We start from the raw sequence: 19,604 nt of genomic DNA, 5'->3' as shown, positions 1-19,604 counted from the left end.
TGATTTTGATCAGTCAAGAATTAGGCACAGATTCTTTCTACTAAAAATCTAGTATTAAAATAAAAGAATGTAGGCAACTTCCATGCATTCCGCAAGAGTTTTCTTTTAAAAGGGTTGATGGGGGACTGATAAAGGAGCATAGTAACATGTATGAGAGATTATTTTCTTTGTCATACATTAGGGCCTTTGGCAACCTATACATGAACATTAAGCACTAAAGGTATCTACACCTTAGAGCACCTTGAAGTGAAATACGACTTCCTTATTAAGTTACAATCATGTTGATCTCTGCTGTTTACATATACTCAATTTCCCCCAGGTGGGAATCTCTTACTGTGTCCTTATCTTAATGGTTACACATTTTAAGTGAATAATATAACACTTTCAGGCACTTACAATATAATTATGTTTATAGCCAACAGTATTCAGGCCTTCCTTAATCTTTAGTTAAGCTGTAAACACAGTGCAGTCCATCATATTGAGCCAGGCTGGAATTTGCCACATTCCCTCAGATTTCAGTTATAAATGCATAGATCTGATCATCACATACATGTTTAGGAAAACTAGACATTAAACAGTGAAAGAAACATACTGATGGAATCCTTTGCAATGAGAGGTTGAGCGCATGCTGAGAAGTCCAGGGCCTGCAAGGTTCACAGCTATCACACAGAACTCATTCTGTATCCTCCAGAAAACAATCCACTTTGAATCTGGTACCTAGAGACACACATGTTGCGATTACACAACTCTCTAATCACCCATAAAAGTGTTCCCAAGTGGTCACTAATTTTTTTTTAATTGCTTTTGGATTAAGATAAACCAAGAAGAAATTTCAGCTCACAGACTGCTGGAGAACAAGATAAATTTCAGGGTTCAGGGAGCCCCTAAACTAGGTCTAACCTTCACTTCTCTAGTGGTCTGCTCTATTTTCATATCTCTCTCTCCAAGGAGGAGATGGAATTTTGTTGCATATTATAAGAGGAAAAATGCATAATTTGCTTTCCACTGGATTATGGTCTATAGCCTGGTGTGATCACAGATACTGGGGGAAAATATCTTCATGTCTTGCTCCACTGACTTCAGTGGGATTGCCCATGATGTAACAAATTCAATAGCGTGGCCAAGCCTTTCACAATCTAGCCTTCACGCAAGGTCAATTTTGAAAAAAAAACCCAAACGCAACCTGAGTAATTGCATAATTTGCCTTCAAAAGTGTTTCCATTATTTACCATGAGGAATAATGGTGCTTTAAGGAGGATATTTCTGGATAGTCTGATTGATTGTAACTTAATATGAAAGTCCAACATTTTGAATGATAGAGAGGAAAGAATCCAAGAAAGAACCAAAATATTAACAGAAAAGGAAAAACAAAAGTCTCGTTAGTCAGACGCTTGCTGCGGATAGGAACCCTCCCATGTGTTATACAAGCTGTGCTAAGCATGGATCATATGGTTGTTATCTGATGGATACAACAAATCAGTCACTTGTTTAATTCAGTTGTGGTCTAAATCAGGGAAAAACAGTCAAATTTAGGTAGGGAGAAATGTAAAATATAGATGCTTGAAATTAGGTACCCAAATTCATAGGTGTGACTTTCAGAGGTGCTGAGTGTTCTGCCCTCTCATCGTTGCTTGTGAGTGTCAAGACACTTCTATACAAGGGCTGAAAATCTTGCTTTGAACAGCATATGTCAAAATGTATATCTTGCTAGATGCCATGATGACATTTTCCTGGATCAATCAATACTCAGCTTTGCATTCAAAGCTTATCTAATTTTCCTTCTGCCTACATAAAACAGATAATAATCTTGGTCTGACCTTGGACTGGCTTCTTGGTGACTGAGACACAAAGACTGCTGCTTTTCTTTTTTCTATGATGTAACCTTGCACTTGGGAGCCTCCATCCTGGGCTGGGAAGTTCCAGGTGATGGTGACATCTTCTTCCCTCACATCTACAACTTCAGGCTGAAACACCTGGCTCTGCACAGAAGGAAATCAAATTAGCACACTACAGTCAGAATTCATTGACTCCAAATTGTGTGTATGTGTTACGTGCATGTGTATAAATATGTATGCATTCATGTACAGCAAGAAATCAAGGAGGGTAACTTCTATGTTAAGGTTTATTCATGGCCACAACCTTTTTCTAAAGACTCTTTATTTGCAATCTACTTCCCTTTGTTATTTCCAATGTTGAAAGATTTCATTCTTGCGCTTATTCTGAAAATGAGCTCTTTCTGCGATGCATTACAGAGTGGCTCAGAAATGCCTTCCCTATTCCATAGGAAGTTCGGACAATGCAAAGTTTTAGGTGAGAATTGATATACATTACTTCAGTTTCACAGGATCACAGAATCACAGGTTGGAAGGGACCTCAGGGATCATCTAGTCCAACCTTTCTAGGAAGAGCACAGTCTAGACAAGATGGCCCAGCATCCTGTCCAGATGACTCTTGAAAGTGTACAACGTGGCCGAGCCAACCACTTCCCTGGGGAGATTATTCCAATGGTTGACTGTCCTCACTGTGAAAAATTTTCCTCTGATGTCCAATCGGAATCTCCCCAAGAGCAACTTGTGTCCATTCCCCCTTGTCCTCTCCATGTGACTCCGTGTAAAAAAGTCCACCAGGACCCCCAGGTCCCTTTCCACAGAGCTGCCCTCCAGCCAGGTGGATCCCAGTCTCTGCTGCACTCCCAGATTATGTGTTCCCAGGTGCATGACCTTACACTTATCCTTGTTGAACTTCATAAGGTTCTTGCTGGCCCACTCTTCCAGACTATGCAGATCTCCCTGCAGAGCAGCTCTCCCTTCTGGAGTGTCTACTTCCCCACTCAACTTGGTGTCATCAGCAAAATTCATCAGGCTACACTTGATGCCGTTATCCAGATCACTTATAAAGATGTTGAATAACATTGGGCCCAGTATTGATCCCTGGGGCGCTCCACTTGTGACAGGTTGCCACTTGGAAAAGAAGCTATTTATCACCATCCTTTGGGTGCGGCCTGTCAGCCAGTTCCCCACCCACTGCACAGACCACTTGCCTAGGCCATAACGCATTAATTTCTCCAGGCGGAGACTGTGGGGGACCATATCAAAGGCCTTGGAAAAGTCCAGGTAGACAATGTCCACCGCCCACCCCATGTCAACCAGGCAAGTCACTTTGTCATAGAAGCCCACCAGGTTTGTCAAGCACAATCTGCCCTTAGTGAAGCCATGTTGGCTTTTCCCAATCACGTGCTTCATTTGACTTGAGAGGGCCCCCAGGAGGATTCATTCCATAACTTTGCCAGGGATGGAAGTAAGGCTGATGGACCTATAATTACCCAGATCCTGCCTCAAGCCTTTCTTGTAGATAGGGGTAACATTTGCCTTCCTCCAGTCCTCTGGGGCATCCCCCGTTCTCCAGGACTTCTCGAAGATTACGAAGAGTGGCCTTGCGGTGATGTCAGCCAGCTCTCTCAACACCCTCGGGTGGATGGCGTCAGGGCCCATTGGTTTGTAGGGGTCAAGCTCCTGTAGTAATTCATGTACTAACTCTTCCTTCACTGATGGTGGGTTGGCGTTTGGATCAATCAGCAATTTCGTTCCCAAAGCCTGGGACCCAACAGTGTTGGTAAAGACAGAGGTGAAGAAGGTGTTGAGGACCTCTGCCTTTTCAGCATCATTGGTGATTGACTCTTCTTTTCCGTTTAACAGTGGGCCTATGTTTTCCTTCCTTTTCTGCTTGTGGTTGACATACCTGAAGAAACCTTTCTTGTTATTTTTGACATCTATGGCCAGTTTCAATTCGAGCTAGGCTTTTGCTTTTCTAATTGCGTCTCTGCACACTCTGGCAATGCCCTTGTAGCTCTCGATGGATAATCCTTCACTTCTCCATCTCTGATATGCTTCCCTTTTGGATTTGAGTAGACCCAGGAGGTCGTGGTTGAGCCAAGGGGGCCTCTTGCTCTGCTTACTTCCCTTGCCTTTATAGGGGATAAACTGGCTTTGTGCTTCCAATAGAGAGTTCTTGAAGAACTCCCAGCACTCACTAGCTCCTTTGTCTTCCATGGGAGCATCCCATGGAATCCCTCCCAACTGAGCCCTGAGTGAACTCAAGTTTGCTCTTCTAAAATCCAGAACCCCTGTCTTAGAGCTGACCTTCAGCACGCTCAGCAGGATCCTGAGCTCCACAATATTCTGGTCACTGCAGCCAAGGCTATCACTAACAGAGATATTACAAAGCAGGTTTTCTCGGTTTGTGAATAGCAAGTCCAGCAGGGCCTCAATCCTGATTGGCACATCTAATCTTTGTATGAGGAAGTTTGGTAGTTTTCTTCCTGAAATGTTTCACTAGGCCAGACTTGATGTTTGCACTGTATCTTCTGTGATACACTCTGGTCTTGGGGAAAGGAGAGTGCAAATCCCCTTTCACTGGGGATCCCAGTCCCTAAAGGAAAAATGGGAACAAGGGGTACCCGAACTAAACTCTGGGAAGATAGTTCAGCAGTGTTTTCTAACCAAGTTATTTTTGGCTGACATATTTTCATTTTTGGCTGCAAAACAAAATGTTTTTAAGCATTTCCCTTTTAAATCATCTTCCCTCCTCCCCCACAATATTTTCCAGAGAAAGCCACTTTTCATTTCAGCTGTATCCCACTAAGGTTACATAACTGATACTAGAACAGTCCATGTTGAGGGGTTTCTGAGTCTGCAAACACTTGCAGTGAAAGGACCTGGGTATTTGTTTGATCCTGGCTATCAGCCTAAGCACAAAGCAGCTTCTAAGCTCTGTTCTTGGAATTTTTCCTCTGAAGCACAGGGGACAGTGTTCTTTTGGGGACTGGCAAGGAGGAAGAGGATAAAACCAATGGGAAGTGGGACTGTGAAGCCACATTAAAACTGGCTGGCTAATAGGTTCTCCAGCAAATGTTTCTTCTGTTTACAGGGGCTTGATGAAGCCCTCAGAGCTGATGTCATGTATTCTGAATTAATAGGCTTTCCCTTCCTCCACCTTCTCTGTAGCAAATGTGGTGTAGCTGCTCTCCACCACCGCTACTTTGATCCACATTTTTTTCTCCAGCCATCCTCCTCTTGCTGATGAATTGAGTCACCTGCTTTCCTCCATTGCCTTTGGGTGCTTTCCATCTCATTTTACATTTTCCCCATGTGTTACAGGAACTCTGCTTTCCCCTGTGGGGGTTTTAGTTTGTCTGCAGTGTGAGCAGCTGACCAGAGTGACATGGAGGGCTATTATTTAGAGGGTCATAGCCTGTCACAGTGTAAATCAGTGTAGATTACAGTAAAACTAAACTGTATTGAATCACTTGATTTGATAACTCCAAGTCTGTCCCACTGCAAGGTTTTTTGAAAGAAAGTCTGAATTAGTGTCTGTAACCCAACATATCTACCAGTGATTATTCTGCTATGAAATGATGAATTTAGCACCTACTAACAAAGTTGAGGTAATGATTGTCAGAAGCTGAGCCGCAGCCATTTTTCAGATTCAGCGTAACGGCTCCACTGGCTTCTCTCTCATAGGTTTTGATTGTGAGCAACGCAGTCACTGGCTTTCTGCATCACCACTTTCTCCTCCTCTGTCACCTCAACACCATCTTTGAAACATGTGACTTTGGGCACCTTGATGCTTGCTGTATGCTTAGCCTTCACAGTAATGCTGTGTGCAGCAAAAAGCTCGAGGACAGATTCTTCAATAACAGGATAATCTGGAAAGAACAGAAGACGTCTGAAAGCTGCAGCTGCAGATACAGCTTGATGCCTTTCCTGTGTCCCTGAGTTCCCAGAAGAGGTGGTCCAAAGCTGGGCCCTTCATATATTCCTTCATGTGTTTAATATAAGAATCCTGTACTTTGTGAAAGTCTTTGGCGACACTCAAAATCTTCAGTGTGTTTTGATTCAGTTAATTTAGTTCCGTTTCTTGTATGGGGAGATGACTGACCTCCTTTAGCTGTTCAGCTCAGCAGAAAAAGAGGGACCTGTGGGAAATAGCAAGCCCCAAAGCTCCTCACTTCCCTAGGGCCTGAAGATTTGAACCCAGGCATTTTCTAAGTTTTGCAAGGCACAAGAAGCAGCCCTTTGTGCTGTTCTTCCCTAAGGCCACCCTGGGATGTCAATGATCATGATAAAGATAGTAGAATCGAAGTTAGGTACTGATTGAAAAGAGAACTTTCCCTCATTTGTTACAGAGTAATATGGGAAAATGATAAGGATGTCCCTCACACAATAAAGCAAAATAACCAGGTTCCTAAACATATTTGTTGTTTTTCCTGTTATTTTTGTCACAAAATGTGTATGTTTAGAAATTACGATCTTCTGCTGAAAGTCATAAAAAGGCATTCAAAAATATTTTTGAATGCAGGAAAATCAACTATCCCTATGCCAAGGCTTTGCTGTGGATGGCTTTTTACTGCAACACAGGTATAATAAATATTCGGTGCTGCAGCCACAGGATCCTTACTGCTGTGCTTGTCCTGCTGTCTGTGCAGCGGTATCTATCCACCTTGCCTTGATTCTACAGAAAGAGATGCTTATTTCCATGCTGCAGATGAGTCTGAAAGTCCATCTGGCGCCATCTGGCTGCCAAGAGCTGAGTAATATGCATATTTATATATTTCTATATATAATTTCAGAAAAGGTGTTTATCTTGTTGCTCATGACAACAATGTTTGAAATAAATCACTGATTTATAAACACAGAAATCTATGATTAGTCACTTAAAATCAACCAGTTCGACTGTTCAATTTTCTCCCCTCAGGGAACAAAGAATCAGAAAGCAGAGGTTTTGCTCGTGCACAAAGATAAGCCTGTAAAATGGTACAGGCCCACGTAAGCAGACCTGGTGAAGCACTGATTCTGCAAGTGTTTGTGTATGCCTGGTAAAGGGATGGGGTGGCTACCTCCAGTGGCAACTGTTGCTCCACACTCTGCCCTTTGGCTCTAAACACGTACCTCCTCTCTCCCATTCTGTCCATGAGGAGTTTGTGGATGGCTCCCTGCTTCACTGTCCAGATGCTTTTATGTGCACAATCTGACAAGAAGATTGAGGCAGGAAACAACCCACATTGCAACAAACACCATCTCCAACCCTGTCCCTGAGTCCTCTGACCGGTTTCCTGCTCTAAGATGACTAAGCGGCCAGGATTTCTAGCTCCTACTCTGCTAAAATTCTCTGGGATCTATGAACAAAAGGAATTCAGTGTTATATGGACAGAGTGACCTGTGCATCTGCATAGATGAGCCATACGGCATGTAACAAAGGGTGTGCATTAGCATGCAAAGGACACATTTACTGATTACTCTGAGAATCAGAGACTGGGAGAGGGAGAAGGGTAGGTGGTGAGAAGCTGACCTTGTGGGAAAGAATGTGAGTCTACAGGCTGAGAAAATGGGTTAGCAAATGTGAAAGCATCTTTACAGGAGTCTGGGAAGGAAAATTTTGAAAAAGCCAAGATCCAAAGCCAAAACTTAGTAAGACTGAGGCTTACTAAGACTGGGAAAGATTAGATCCGTTCTTGTCTGATCTGTCCATCTGTTTGTCCTTAGTCAAAAGCCCTTTATCAAAACCAGGCCAAGTCCCACAGTAGCTATTTGGAGAAAACTTCCCACTAGGATTTTGCAGCCTTTCATTATACTGACAATACCACGGACATTTTAACTGTTTGCCATCATTGAGCCATATTCCTTCCACCTTCATGTCATTCAGGACAATACAGAGCTCAGCAGGATCCCCAGTTAGAGCAAGAACATCACACACATAATATTCATGGTTGCAAATGTCTCTGGAAGAAATCCTGGTGGAAACATATGAACAGAAAAACTGTGTAGAATGATTGTTGACCGAGCACTTCAAACACCAAGTTGGTATTCAATGGCAGGTAGACCTCAAAACAAAATGGACAGGCCCTCGGGATGAAAGTAGTTTAGTGAACTGGACATCATGGGAAGAAACAGGGATGGAGAAAGGCTGTTCCTAAGGAGTTTTTGCCCTTCTTTATGGGTGTTCACTGGAGGGAATCTAGCTACAGGAACCCAAAAGCGGAAGCAGAACGCAGCATCTTGGCACTGCTCCATACCCTTATCTGGTCCAGAGGAGCTGTCAAAAAACTTCCTCTACTGCCTATGTAATATTTGTATCTGAACCTGAACTCTGCGTGGGGAAAGATGAATCTGTAACTAAGGCACCAGCCTGCAATTCCAGTGTGCAGAGGAGTCAGAGGCAGCTCAGCCACGAGTTTCTAGGCTACCCGTGCCACAGAAGTGGTTTCTGTCCCAGGGAGTGGTCAGAGGAGGCCCCTGCCCCGCATTGTCCCTTCAGGCCATGCTGGCCATGGCCCACAGAGGGCACTCACATACCAGGCCTGGTACCCATCCTCCCGGAGCCAGGGCTTCCTTGCCTGCTGCCAGCCATACTCAACCCTGGCCAGGGACTCCTTGCCAGGCTTCACTCCTGGAAAGCCCAGGGCTGGGGGTGCTATTGGGAAACCACTCCCTTCCAGCCTGTTTTGGGAAAACAACATGAGAAATACATGGCCAAAATGCAGTTAATGGAGTGACCTCCACCCAAGTCCATACACCAGTACAGGGTTTGTGGCGTATCATCTGACACAGAAAACGCAGGACTATTAGGAAGAGACCAGCCTCAGAGACATCTGTCAGGGATGGGCACTGGGGTAGATCAATCATCCATGTGAGAAAATCTGCTTGACCTCACAGCTGAGCTTCTTTTGGCTCCTGAAGTTTTGTTCATGCCGTCCTACCAACTGAATATCCAGTTGTTCCTGAACCTGTGAAGGATACACTAATATAATTTTAACCTTTCATGCAGTTCATTTTAAAATGGTCTTAAAATACTGCACTTTTCATGGAAGGCACCTGGGCATAGTTCAAAGCTGGTCCACATCTAACAGAAATAATCTCAAATACTGAAATCTGTCAGCCAGATTGAAGCCACTGAAATCCACACCCTAATTTTGAAATTCTTCTCCAGCCTATGCTGAGAGCATGAAGCTAAGCTGTCGAACTTTTCTTCCCCACTCTTAACAGCCTCGTGTCTTTCTATAGAGATTACAGACTTAAGTTTACAGTATCACCAAAGCTATTGCAAAATTAATTCACAAAACAAATGTAATATTAAATATTTACCAGCCTCATGTTGTGCTGCTGGTCCTCAGCAGACTACAGTCAAATGTCCCATGGGTTGCTTTAAAGAATCAGATAAAATTCATTAGGACAACCCTGATTAAAATAAAAAACACAATACAGTTTACTAGGCTGGTTTAGGTGACATGTACAAGGACTTAAATGGAAGGTTTACTGCTTTACGCTTCTACCGCTTTATAGAGCAAAGGGAGGTCCTTAATTATTATCTGCATGCTACCAAGAGGGGGCACAGACGAAAGGCTTATTCCATGTTAAACAACAGACTGCAGAGCAGTGTTACCTCACATCAGTTTCCTAGCTGTTACAGCAAAGCAGCGCTGCTCCTCTGCAGGGAGTTCACTGAAGAACAGTGTAAAGACTGTTCCTCCTTTTCCTCTCATGAGCCATTCACGCTTACCTTCCACAGTTACACTGGCACTGCTGTACTGCTCATTACAGTCACTGTCTTGCGTAGCCTACGATCCGTGCGCATTCTCCCGAGTCACTTAGCTCAGCAGCATTAATGATAAGCTCCACTCTCTTCACTTCATGCTTCATAATGTACTGAGGAGACCTCTCAATCACTCACCCATTCTACATCCCCCTTCACAGTGACATCTTCAGAAATCAGCACACACTCCAGGCAGGCTTCTCCCTTCTTTTTCACTTGAGTGTTCTTGAGATTGCTGACAAACTGAATTGGAACCCGTGGGAAAGGGGAAAGGGTTGGCAAGAAAGAATGGCACACACCAGCAGGCACCTTATAAATAAAAACAGGTGGCTTTGCCTTTGCAGGATATATCAGCTCCTGTGCAGGAGAGATTCCAGGCTTGGGACCTTACTTCCAGTGTCAGAATGAGGTCTTGATGCTCCTCTGCTTGCTTGTCCACAGACTAGCTTTATAAGACTGTGGCTTCCATTTTTTTTCAGCCCAAGCTCTGGGGTTTTGTGTTTTAGCTTTATGGATTTTGCAGCTCAAATGCTGCTATCTTGCATTTGATTCACCCACTGCCTAAAGATGCTTTTCACTGATCATAAGAAATGCAGAGTGGAGTGCTCTGCACTAGATCTCCAGTCTTAACACTGAGTTCTTTAAAGTCACTGGAACAGACAGAGCACGGTTAATTTTCACAGCGTGGGCCAATCCATCCTCAGATGCGATGATTTCATATTTATCATCCCACTTCAGCTCTTTCCCATTGAACTTCTAGGTGAACTTTTGCACTTTCTTTGGCAGGCAGATTTCAAACACTACTGTCTGTCTTTCAGTCACTTTCAGTAGTTTCAGTTCTGTCAGGAGTTATGGGCTCATCTGTTAAAATACAAGATGACAAATATTCATTCTGTTACGCTTAGTTCCTGATCTCAGATTTCCAGCACTAAATAACTAGACTTCAGTGAAGTAATTTTGATTTCTTTCTTGAGTGGTAGCAGAAAGATCAATTCACTCCTTCAACTTCAGTGGAAATTAAGCTAAATACAGTTCATAATGTTCAGTAAAAGTTGCATGTAATCCTAGAATACCAAGAGACACATTGCTTTTCTGTTCAGTTCTTTGTCTTAGCTCTGCTTTTTCCCCTCTCCTTTACTGTAGATCATTGTAAAGCAAATGGCTTCAGGCAACTGCAGGTGACATCTAAAAGCACACCTGGAACCATTTGGCAAGCTGAAGGAGGACTGACATCTTCCTGCATTAACTGTCAAGAGTGCTGCAGTGCCTGGCACTGGATCACTATTTGGCTTAAGTAAAGCAACCTACCACACCACCAAACAGCTTGCGCCCAAGCCCTGCTAAGGGCTTTGTCAAAGGTAAGTATTATAGTTAAAGAATGGTACTTATGGCAAAGCTTATCTTTAAGAGTTGGCCCTAGTGCAATAAAAGGTAAGGCAGGTGGGCAGCATCACTTTTACTTAGCATTGATTTAAAGCAAGTTTGCTATATGTAATGTGGTTGGTTTTCTTTCAAACAGCAGGCACACGTATGGCTGGTTGTAGGAACCATAAACAGATGAAAGATGATCATTGTCATTATGCCCAGGCCCATCCACTCACTCCCAAGTCCTGTAATATTGTTTGAGCAAAGTTCACTTCCACTAAAAGGACAGTGCCAAGGTGCATATTGTCATTCCCATGTTTTCCACTAAAACTGGTCCAAAATCAGTAGTGACTCACACCCCTGCCACACTGACATCAGTGGAGAATTTGGCTTATTATCTATAATAACTAGGCTTCAAACTGAAATCTGCTATCTTGTGAAAGCTGTTTTCACATGGGTGCTCTGGTAATTGTGGGTTGGTTTATGACTTGTACAATGGTAGATTTCTGTTTGAGCCTAAAAAGACAAGTGAATCATGAATGCTGCAAAGACATACACGAAAAGAAAATAGGTCACAGTTTGGCCCACCAATTTTAACCCTCAAATTTTTGTCTGCAGATGTTGACATAGTACACAGACCCTCATGTGTCCGAGATCAAAGATTACCTATCCCTCCCAGCATAACAGAGAGTTTCTTGTCACGCACAAGAAGACTGTAGGTGCCTAGGTCTTTCCCACTCACACTAGTGATGCACAGCATATATTTCATACCCATATGCTTCATATCGCTTTTTTCCTCAGGGAATACAGGCAAAACAAAGGCTTTTCCCCATAATAAGCATAATGCTTGCACCTTTGAAAACATGTTCTTTTTGTGCAGTGGACACAGAGGGCAAGACACACAGTGCTCAGTTTAAAGTCAGCAGGGGATAGATTCTTCCATCCTGCTTCACCCCATTCTACTTGTAGCAAATCTGCTCTGCAAAGACTCTCCATTTTGCCTAACTTCCAAGCCTAGTTGTTAGTAACTGGTCAAGCCACTAATCAAGCCAGACCTCTAGAGTTTAACTTTAGTCATGATCAAGGATACTGTGTAGATGGCATCAGTGTGGGTATTGGACACTACACACTTGTAATCATCTGTATCATCTCAGGAGAAGCATTCAGATTGGAAAGAAAAAAAAAAACCAAACCATAGAGAAAGCAATAAGCAAAAGCTCCACATAGGCTGGGGTGGTGGGGAGCAGATGTGGCAAACATATTAGTGAATTTCTCTTGTTATTTGTGTTTAAATGAGTATTTTTGTAATCATTAACAGAATTGACCTGTTGAAAATCCAGAATCTCTGAGGGTGGAAATTTTGAGGCCAAATCCAATGCTCCCTCCACCCTGAGGATCCCTCACAGCCTTCCCAAAGCCCCAGAAACAGACAGAAGTCTTCCCACTGACAGTGATGTGTTTTGGATCAAGTCCATTCTTGGCCTAAGGCAGCAAAATGAAGCCACATTTCTTCTCAGATATGTCCTTTTATTCTGGTGCTCTGGATTCAAAGCGAGAGGTGAATTAGAGTGAACTAAGAATTAAGGAGAGAGGAGAGAAAGGGACAGAACAATGAAAGTAAGGAAAAGAACAGAAGAAGGGCAGAACTTTTGCAGCCATGGGACATCACAAATTAAACAGGGCTGAACTAGGACAAATGTCTTGAATAATATTAATTATTAAGATTTAGTGTTGGTTTTGCCTGAATGCCACACAAGAGGCATTAGGGCCTCACTACGCTAAACACAAAACCAAGTAAGAAAAATAATGGTTCTTGCACTGATCCTTTTTCTGTTGATCGGAAACACTGCCCTATAAACACAAAACAGTACCTGAAAGTAGCAGTGTTGCAGTACGCTGACTGCAAACGGGGACATTTTTATTGCTGCTGAGGAATACTATAGTGCTTAAGTTTTTCTTTTTTACAGTTTTTACTTGAACATAAAAAAAAGCGCTAAGAAAAAAAGGTGTGTTACCTTAGCACACACTCCTTAAAAATACTGTCAAAAACATTATGGATCCTTCTTCTATTGATACCCACTCTCTCTTTTCCAGGTTTCATTAGGCTTTGGTCTACTTTTAACTTTAGTTCAGAATATTGCTTTGTCTCCTAAAATTCAAGAAGAAACATTGGAATTAATGAACGAAAGAGTGAAATGGAACAGGGGCCTGTTACCTACTGTCTCTGTTTGGGTTTATTGTAAACGCATGGTTTCTTTTCCTGCCCTCTTTATGAAGAAGATTAGGTTAACCTTGCTTTACTTTACATACTACAACTTTACATCCATCACAGATACCACTCTGGGAATGAAATTTGTTCATTAGCAGTGCTCTGCACACTGACAAGAATGATTTGTGATTTTTTTTGTGGTATATAATAAAGACTCATATGATCTTTCTGTCACTTTAGACAGTCACAGATCTGTCATATGGGAGACTCTACATGATGGAAAGGCTTATTTACTTATGCATTAAAGGTCACATTCTTCCGGCCCCAGCCAAATAATTCGGTTTTGCATAAACAAGAACAGATATATTTAAATCAGTAAAAACAGGTTTCCGACAGCTAAAATGAACAGCAGCTTTCCCACTGATTTTGACCGATCCACAACAAATCTCTAAAAACAGTGAGGATGGGCATAGGTAGCTGCAGTTTGTGCCTGTTTTTATTTACCACTCTTCCAGTTGTAGAAGATGACGGACCATACTTAATTGCATGAGATGGGTGAATATACCCAAGAGCACCTGAAAATTCAGTCAGTCGTTGGTATGCACTAGGTAAAGAACTGTCTTTCACCAGAAATTGTTGTTACTCACACCCAGGTGTTGCCAGCAGACAAGGATTTTCCGTAAATTCTGGAACGCTTTCTCCAGCAAGGATATCAAAGCTGTCACCATACTAAAAGACTCCTATATGGCAGGAGACTTCCTAGAAACAACTTCTTCAGTTGGAGAAAAAAAAATACATTAATCAAGCAGAACAGAGAGGTACTGTTTGAAGGATTTATCTACCAGTAGTAGGAAAGGGTGGATTATCCTTTCCAGTCTTTCTGTGGCAAGTAATTTGCTCTCTCTGTACCTGTCTTGTCATCTACACAATGGGAAAATTGGGCTGCCTTGCTGCACAGGGGTGCTGCAAGGTGCTTAGATGTCGTTCAAGAAAGGTATCGAAACTGGACATATCGAAAGGCCCATTAGGACTTATTCTGTTCTGCACATGCTGTACTAAGCTCCTGAATGTTGCTCATGCCCTATGTTCAGACAAATGCCCATAGTTTAAGATAAACCCTCCTCCTTTAAAGTGTTAGTTTCAGGAGGCTCCAAAAAGCTGCATTTTTCTATCAGAATGAACACATTTAGCTTGATTTTATAAGAACTAGTTCTTCAGTTCAGGTAAAACTGTGTTTTTTTTTCCAGCCAGACTGACCAGTAAGGACCTGGCCCTGAATACTCATTTCTAACAGCTCCATGCGAATGCCTCACTGGAACTGAGATATTTTGCTCTGGTTAATAGCAACAGGTCTCAGTTTTTCACCAGGAAAATCAACAGAAACTCTGCTACCAGATTGCATTGTTCTGCTTTATTCATTTAGACTGTTATTGCATTTTTCCTTAATCAAGGCCCTCCCCAGCTCTCCTAAGTGTATCACAGTGGGATATGCAAATGCTACAAGGGCCTGTGCACACCCTGCTCTCAGTGGATGTGCCCCATGGGAACTGTGTTGTTGTCCTCACGGCAGTGTCAAGACAGAACCAGTAAGGAGGTTGCTTTAAGCCAAGATAATCAAAGCAAGACAAAATCTTTCTAATCAAAGGCAATGGCTGATGCAGGGGCAACACCTGTAGCCTTGCAATAGCACATACCATGTGCTGGCCTTTGAGAAGAACAAAAATACTCACTTCTCCCTCAGCAGAAGGCAAACCCCACCTCACAGATGCAGCCCACCTTTTATCACCTTGCTGTGCATCACTGAGGGAGGCTGTGTGACCACACTGCAGGAAAAAATTCTGTCACCATATAGCCTGTTTCCAGTGGGGATTCTGCTGCCTATAGCTATGCCAAGACTGGTCCCAGAATGGAAGGCAGTTCAGAGAAAAGGGACTATTTGATTCTAGTCCTCAAGGAGTGAGTACTAGTAATCTAGAAATTATAGCTTCCTAGTTTTAAAAAGTGTTCCTTGGTAAGACAGATACAGTAAGGAATGGTAGTCACTGACACAGTTGTGTGCTGCTGAAGGACCTTGGGGCAGAAGGAAATCAACCAAAACCACAAGCCTTTCCAAGAGTTGGGGGCACAAATGATAAAGCTACAATTATGCACTGCAACCTAGAAGATACAGTCCACAGGAAAGACAATGTTCAGACCATATGACCTTGAGACTTTGCTTTGTTGCCAGTAGAAATTATAGCTATGCAAAAAGTGCTCTGTTTTGGGCATCCTCCCAAGGAGATCCTTTTTCTTATCAGAATATATATACCCTGGTGTCCTTGCTGAGCTGGCCTTCGTCTCCAGCCTGCCTGTATGAGAGACAAATGTTCTCTGACTCCTTTACGCACAGAAGACAAGTGAGAAGTCTCTATCCTAGACTATATATCTCCATATACTGTCTAAAATTATATAGGGATATCATGCATCTGTAGACCCTGTTCCTTCTTTCCTCTTCTGCTCAGAAATTTTCTCAGAGAGACACAATTTTAAAGTCTTTCCTACAAACCACGAAACCAAGAGAAAGAAATCACTCTTGCTTTGGCCTGGTCTGCCCAAAGTCGTCCCTCCCACCCTTACCACCCTCTCTCACTCTTCTGTTCTCACCCTTTCACTCTTGCATGCCAGTGGTCATTGGTGTTGGTGACAGCAATGATCGGGGGTGGTTAGGAAGACATGAGATGTTACTCTCTAACCCCAAATACCTTAGAAAAGAGTGTATTTTACCCTCAGTCATTATGGGGCAAATCCACACCAGCAGCCCCAAGTGCTAAAACAAGAAGGCATATAGCATGCTGCTTTACTCACCTGCTCCACTGCACAACTCCCTGTATGTCTTCGGATTTGCATTTTCAAATCCTAGAAGCTCACAGAGACACAGTTTAAAAGCCAAGCCATCATTTTAACAGTTCCTCCTTTCACCTTGAAAATTGAATTCCCCTTATATTTCTTATATTTCTTTTGTCTGATCAAAATTTTCATCCTTGGCCACAGATTTTCTGAACATGAAAATGTTACCAGTTAAGATCCAGTAGCTTGTGCCAGCTGAGGAGCACAAATGGCTGGTAAGAAACAGGATTTTTCTAAACTGCTGGGCTATTACCTTTTGGCCTTCAGTCAGGAGAGCATGCACTCTGTTAGAAAAATTGCCCTTAACAGTACGTATGAGCTTTTAGAAGCCCATCAGATTACAAGATTTCCTCTTTCGTGAGGAGACTGGAACCAACTTCCAGAGCCCGAAAGGTTGCTTGAAAGATGTGACATTGTCTATTACTGCCCATCACCATGACTCAGCTTGCCCATACCCTGACTGTGCGCAAGAAAGAAAACAAAATGATAATGCAGACAGCCCTCTGTGCTTAGGACCACAGATAAACTGTGAATCAACCCACAGGTACTCTGCAGGGAGATTAACTTCATTCATCACATATAGTCTAGCTATCACACTGCATTTACTATAGTTGCTATTAACAGAATCAGCACACATTTACAAGGCAAACCAGATCTCAAGAAGAGACTTGTCGGTACCACTTAAGTACACACAACAAAGACTTAGTGCAAGCGAATGGTTATTTTAGTTTGTTACAGAGACAGAGTTGGACAAGTTTGACTAATTCTATTGTAGGTAACTCAGTCTTCCCTATACCGTACTTCTTGCAACTCTCTTACTCCTGGTTTTAAGCATCTTAAGGAGTTATACTTCAGAGCAGTACTTCACAAGGCTCCTTTCTTGGAAAGGGAAGGAAATTAAAAGCAAAGCAGATATGAGACTAAAGCTATTGATCTCACACAGTCAATTTCTACCCTGCCTGCCCACAGCCACAGAATATGTTTATGTATATTTTACCTTTTTTTTTTTTTTTTTCCAGCTGCTAAGGCCCTGATCATTCCTACTAAAGAGACAGGAGCTTTCAAGACCATTACTGATCCTTCTATGTTCCTCAGCTCACATGAAGTCCTGTACATTGTTGCATTCCTAGGAAGATGCCTGGGTCCCTTTATACTGGGCAGGTATGGCTTTGAGTACTTAAAAATTTAAGTATCTACTGGCTTCTTGTGGGCTATGTTGTTACACCCTTTACATTGGCTTCAGTAGTTTCTCATTCTTGGAATAACAGGATGATAAGTCTTCAAGTATGGGGCTAGAAGGAGTAACCCTTCTGCAGGCCAAAAGGATACCTTCTTATTTAAAAATAAACATTACCTCCCCAATCTCAGGTTTTCTTATGATTGTTTAATAGTTTGCCTTTGATCACTTGTTCTTCATATTCAAAACAAAATATGTGGGTTCAGGTTTCAAACAGTTAAACATTCAACAAATCCTGCTCTGGTGTTGAAGTCAGTCGCCAGTTCTCCTTTCACAGCTCAGTGAAATGGCCAGGCTTTGGCTTTGCCTATTTTTAAGTTATACAGGCAGTGGTTTCCACCATTTCCAAGTCCAGCCGTGGAAACAGCCATGCAGTTACTTAGACAGGGACCAGGCTCTTTAGAAAATCACTTCACAGCTTTAGATTAGAGAAGTCATTATTTAATCAGTTCTCTTCTACTCCTTAATAAGTCTGAGATTCTGTCACCCTTCTTCCTACGGAGAAGGATTTCATTCCCAACGAGTAAGGTACTTCTCAAGAAGCAGATGAATTACAGATCTCAGCCCGTGTATTTAGCTCTCTTACTAGTGTTAACAGCAGCAGTGCTGAAATAGTGCAGGTGCAAGAGGCCATTTTACATGTATACATGTCCATCCATTCTGAAAGACGCAAACTACGTATCTTGCTTGCAACGAAGCCTGAACTAGTGGCAATAAACTTTGCTGCTCTTAACTGACTACATTTGATTTGTTTGGAACAGACCGCTGTTATCTATTCTGTATTTGCTAAATTAAAAAGAAAAGGGAATCTAGTGCAGGGGGTACCTGGGTTATAAAAATCTAGCAAACTTCCAGAGGGTGACAGGAATAATTCTCGTGGTAAACTCTGGAAAAACCTGGGTTTTGCCATATAACACTTTTCCTGAAGATTTTAAGATGATTTCTGCTAGTCTAGGAAAGAAAGGGGAAGGTAAAAATTTTAACAAAAAGCAAAAAAACCAGTGCAGACATTGAAACATCGTAAACTTTTCCAGTGAGCAAAAAATACCACATACAGACAGCAAAACTAAACACATGCTTTAGTTTACAGGCTAAAGGATTCCAGCAAGACAGAGGCTCTGCGCTCTCATCTCTAGAAGTTAGTGTTCTTATTAACACAGATGCATTTATCAAATCAGAAGTGTGTGGAAATGGGATCGGTCATGCTGTGAAGTGGATAAGGTATTACTTATTGCTTGCCTAATAAATCTATCAAGGAACCAACCTTCATTTACCTCTTCAATACTCTAATTCAGGAACAAAAGACCAATTTAGACACAGAAAAAACTGTTATCTAGGCTGGAAGTCACATTTTCCCCAACAAAAACAAAACACTGCCAACTCAATCCAATTCCTCCCACCTACACAAACTGACTTAAAAACCAGGCAGTCCCTTTCGATGTTCATTCCACAGTGCTCATGCTTCTGTTCTTATACCAGCTACTGTGGCACGTTGAGCGGGCATGCGTGTATGCACACACGTGCACATGCTGCTGTGGAGGAAAACCAATGCATATGAATGCGAAGATCTTTCAGTCTGGATCATTAAGTCTGGCCACACTGGCAGACAAAGGCCTCAAAAAGGGGAGGAGTGACTTTGAACGATCTCTTCATTGCCCTGACCTTTGTGATGCATGAGTGTTTGCTCTCCATATTCCTCACAACAGCCTAAAGACTAAGAATACTGCAGCGGATGTAGTGAAACCGATCACATTTGGTTTTCCTTCTTTGAGGCAAAAGGGAGTCAAAGGCAATTTACAATAGAAGGTTTCTGTTGTGCCTTATTAGTTTTGACTCAATTCCTGACAGTCTTCCTTTCATCTGCTTCAGAGGCAAACAACCTAAGCATGTAAAGGAATTGCAATACCTCAGTCCTTTGCCAGATTGTTTAAGCTTGATTTTCTTAAATGCTCAGAGCCATATTGCCAGCTCTGGTGCCAACATAGCTTTTAATTCTGAGTAAATAATTTAGCCTTTCTCTGCATTCAGTTTTGCTGTCAGCTGAATAAACCTGACACTGCTGTCCTGCTGGGGAATACATGGCACGCAAGTTTGGGCAGGTCTCTGCACTAAAGTGAATTGTACCCCCTTCTGTGACTTTCACACTACGCCACGAGAATGTGGCACCTGTTGTATATGGGTGCCTAATCCGTATCAGCACTCAGGAAAGTGGACTCTTCTCTTTCCTTGCATGCAATAGAATGAATTCACCTCTTTGTGAATATGTGAAATTTGCTTTTAGACGTCAGAAATCAATGCTTGTGTTGTCTAGAGCATGCA

General features: G+C 42.4%; 1 protein-coding gene across 1 annotated transcript in view; it reads right to left on the bottom strand.

Annotated features, from left to right (window-relative positions):
- The window catches only part of IGSF22 (immunoglobulin superfamily member 22), a 28,149-nt gene extending 13,687 nt beyond the window's left edge, over window positions 1-14,462 (bottom strand). The window contains 25 exon segments of the mRNA XM_075092520.1: window positions 593-612; window positions 614-676; window positions 678-717; window positions 1,818-1,859; window positions 1,862-1,992; window positions 4,925-5,055; window positions 5,057-5,152; window positions 5,154-5,206; window positions 5,431-5,540; window positions 5,542-5,770; window positions 6,835-7,157; window positions 7,484-7,789; window positions 8,352-8,519; window positions 9,601-9,743; window positions 9,745-9,973; window positions 10,202-10,438; window positions 10,440-10,449; window positions 11,620-11,749; window positions 11,752-11,775; window positions 12,023-12,102; window positions 13,034-13,102; window positions 13,667-13,699; window positions 13,810-13,878; window positions 13,881-13,934; window positions 14,420-14,462. Of these exon segments, the coding sequence (XP_074948621.1) occupies window positions 593-612; window positions 614-676; window positions 678-717; window positions 1,818-1,859; window positions 1,862-1,992; window positions 4,925-5,055; window positions 5,057-5,152; window positions 5,154-5,206; window positions 5,431-5,540; window positions 5,542-5,770; window positions 6,835-7,157; window positions 7,484-7,789; window positions 8,352-8,519; window positions 9,601-9,743; window positions 9,745-9,973; window positions 10,202-10,438; window positions 10,440-10,449; window positions 11,620-11,749; window positions 11,752-11,775; window positions 12,023-12,102; window positions 13,034-13,102; window positions 13,667-13,699; window positions 13,810-13,878; window positions 13,881-13,934; window positions 14,420-14,462 (2,833 nt within the window).
- Window positions 14,463-19,604: the final 5,142 nt, after the last annotated feature.

The sequence above is a fragment of the Phalacrocorax aristotelis genome, chromosome 5, assembly GCF_949628215.1.
Source record: "Phalacrocorax aristotelis chromosome 5, bGulAri2.1, whole genome shotgun sequence".
NCBI classification, from domain to species: domain Eukaryota; kingdom Metazoa; phylum Chordata; class Aves; order Suliformes; family Phalacrocoracidae; genus Phalacrocorax; species Phalacrocorax aristotelis.
Note: the sequence above shows the minus strand (reverse complement) of the source record. Positions and strands in the feature narration are given on the sequence as shown.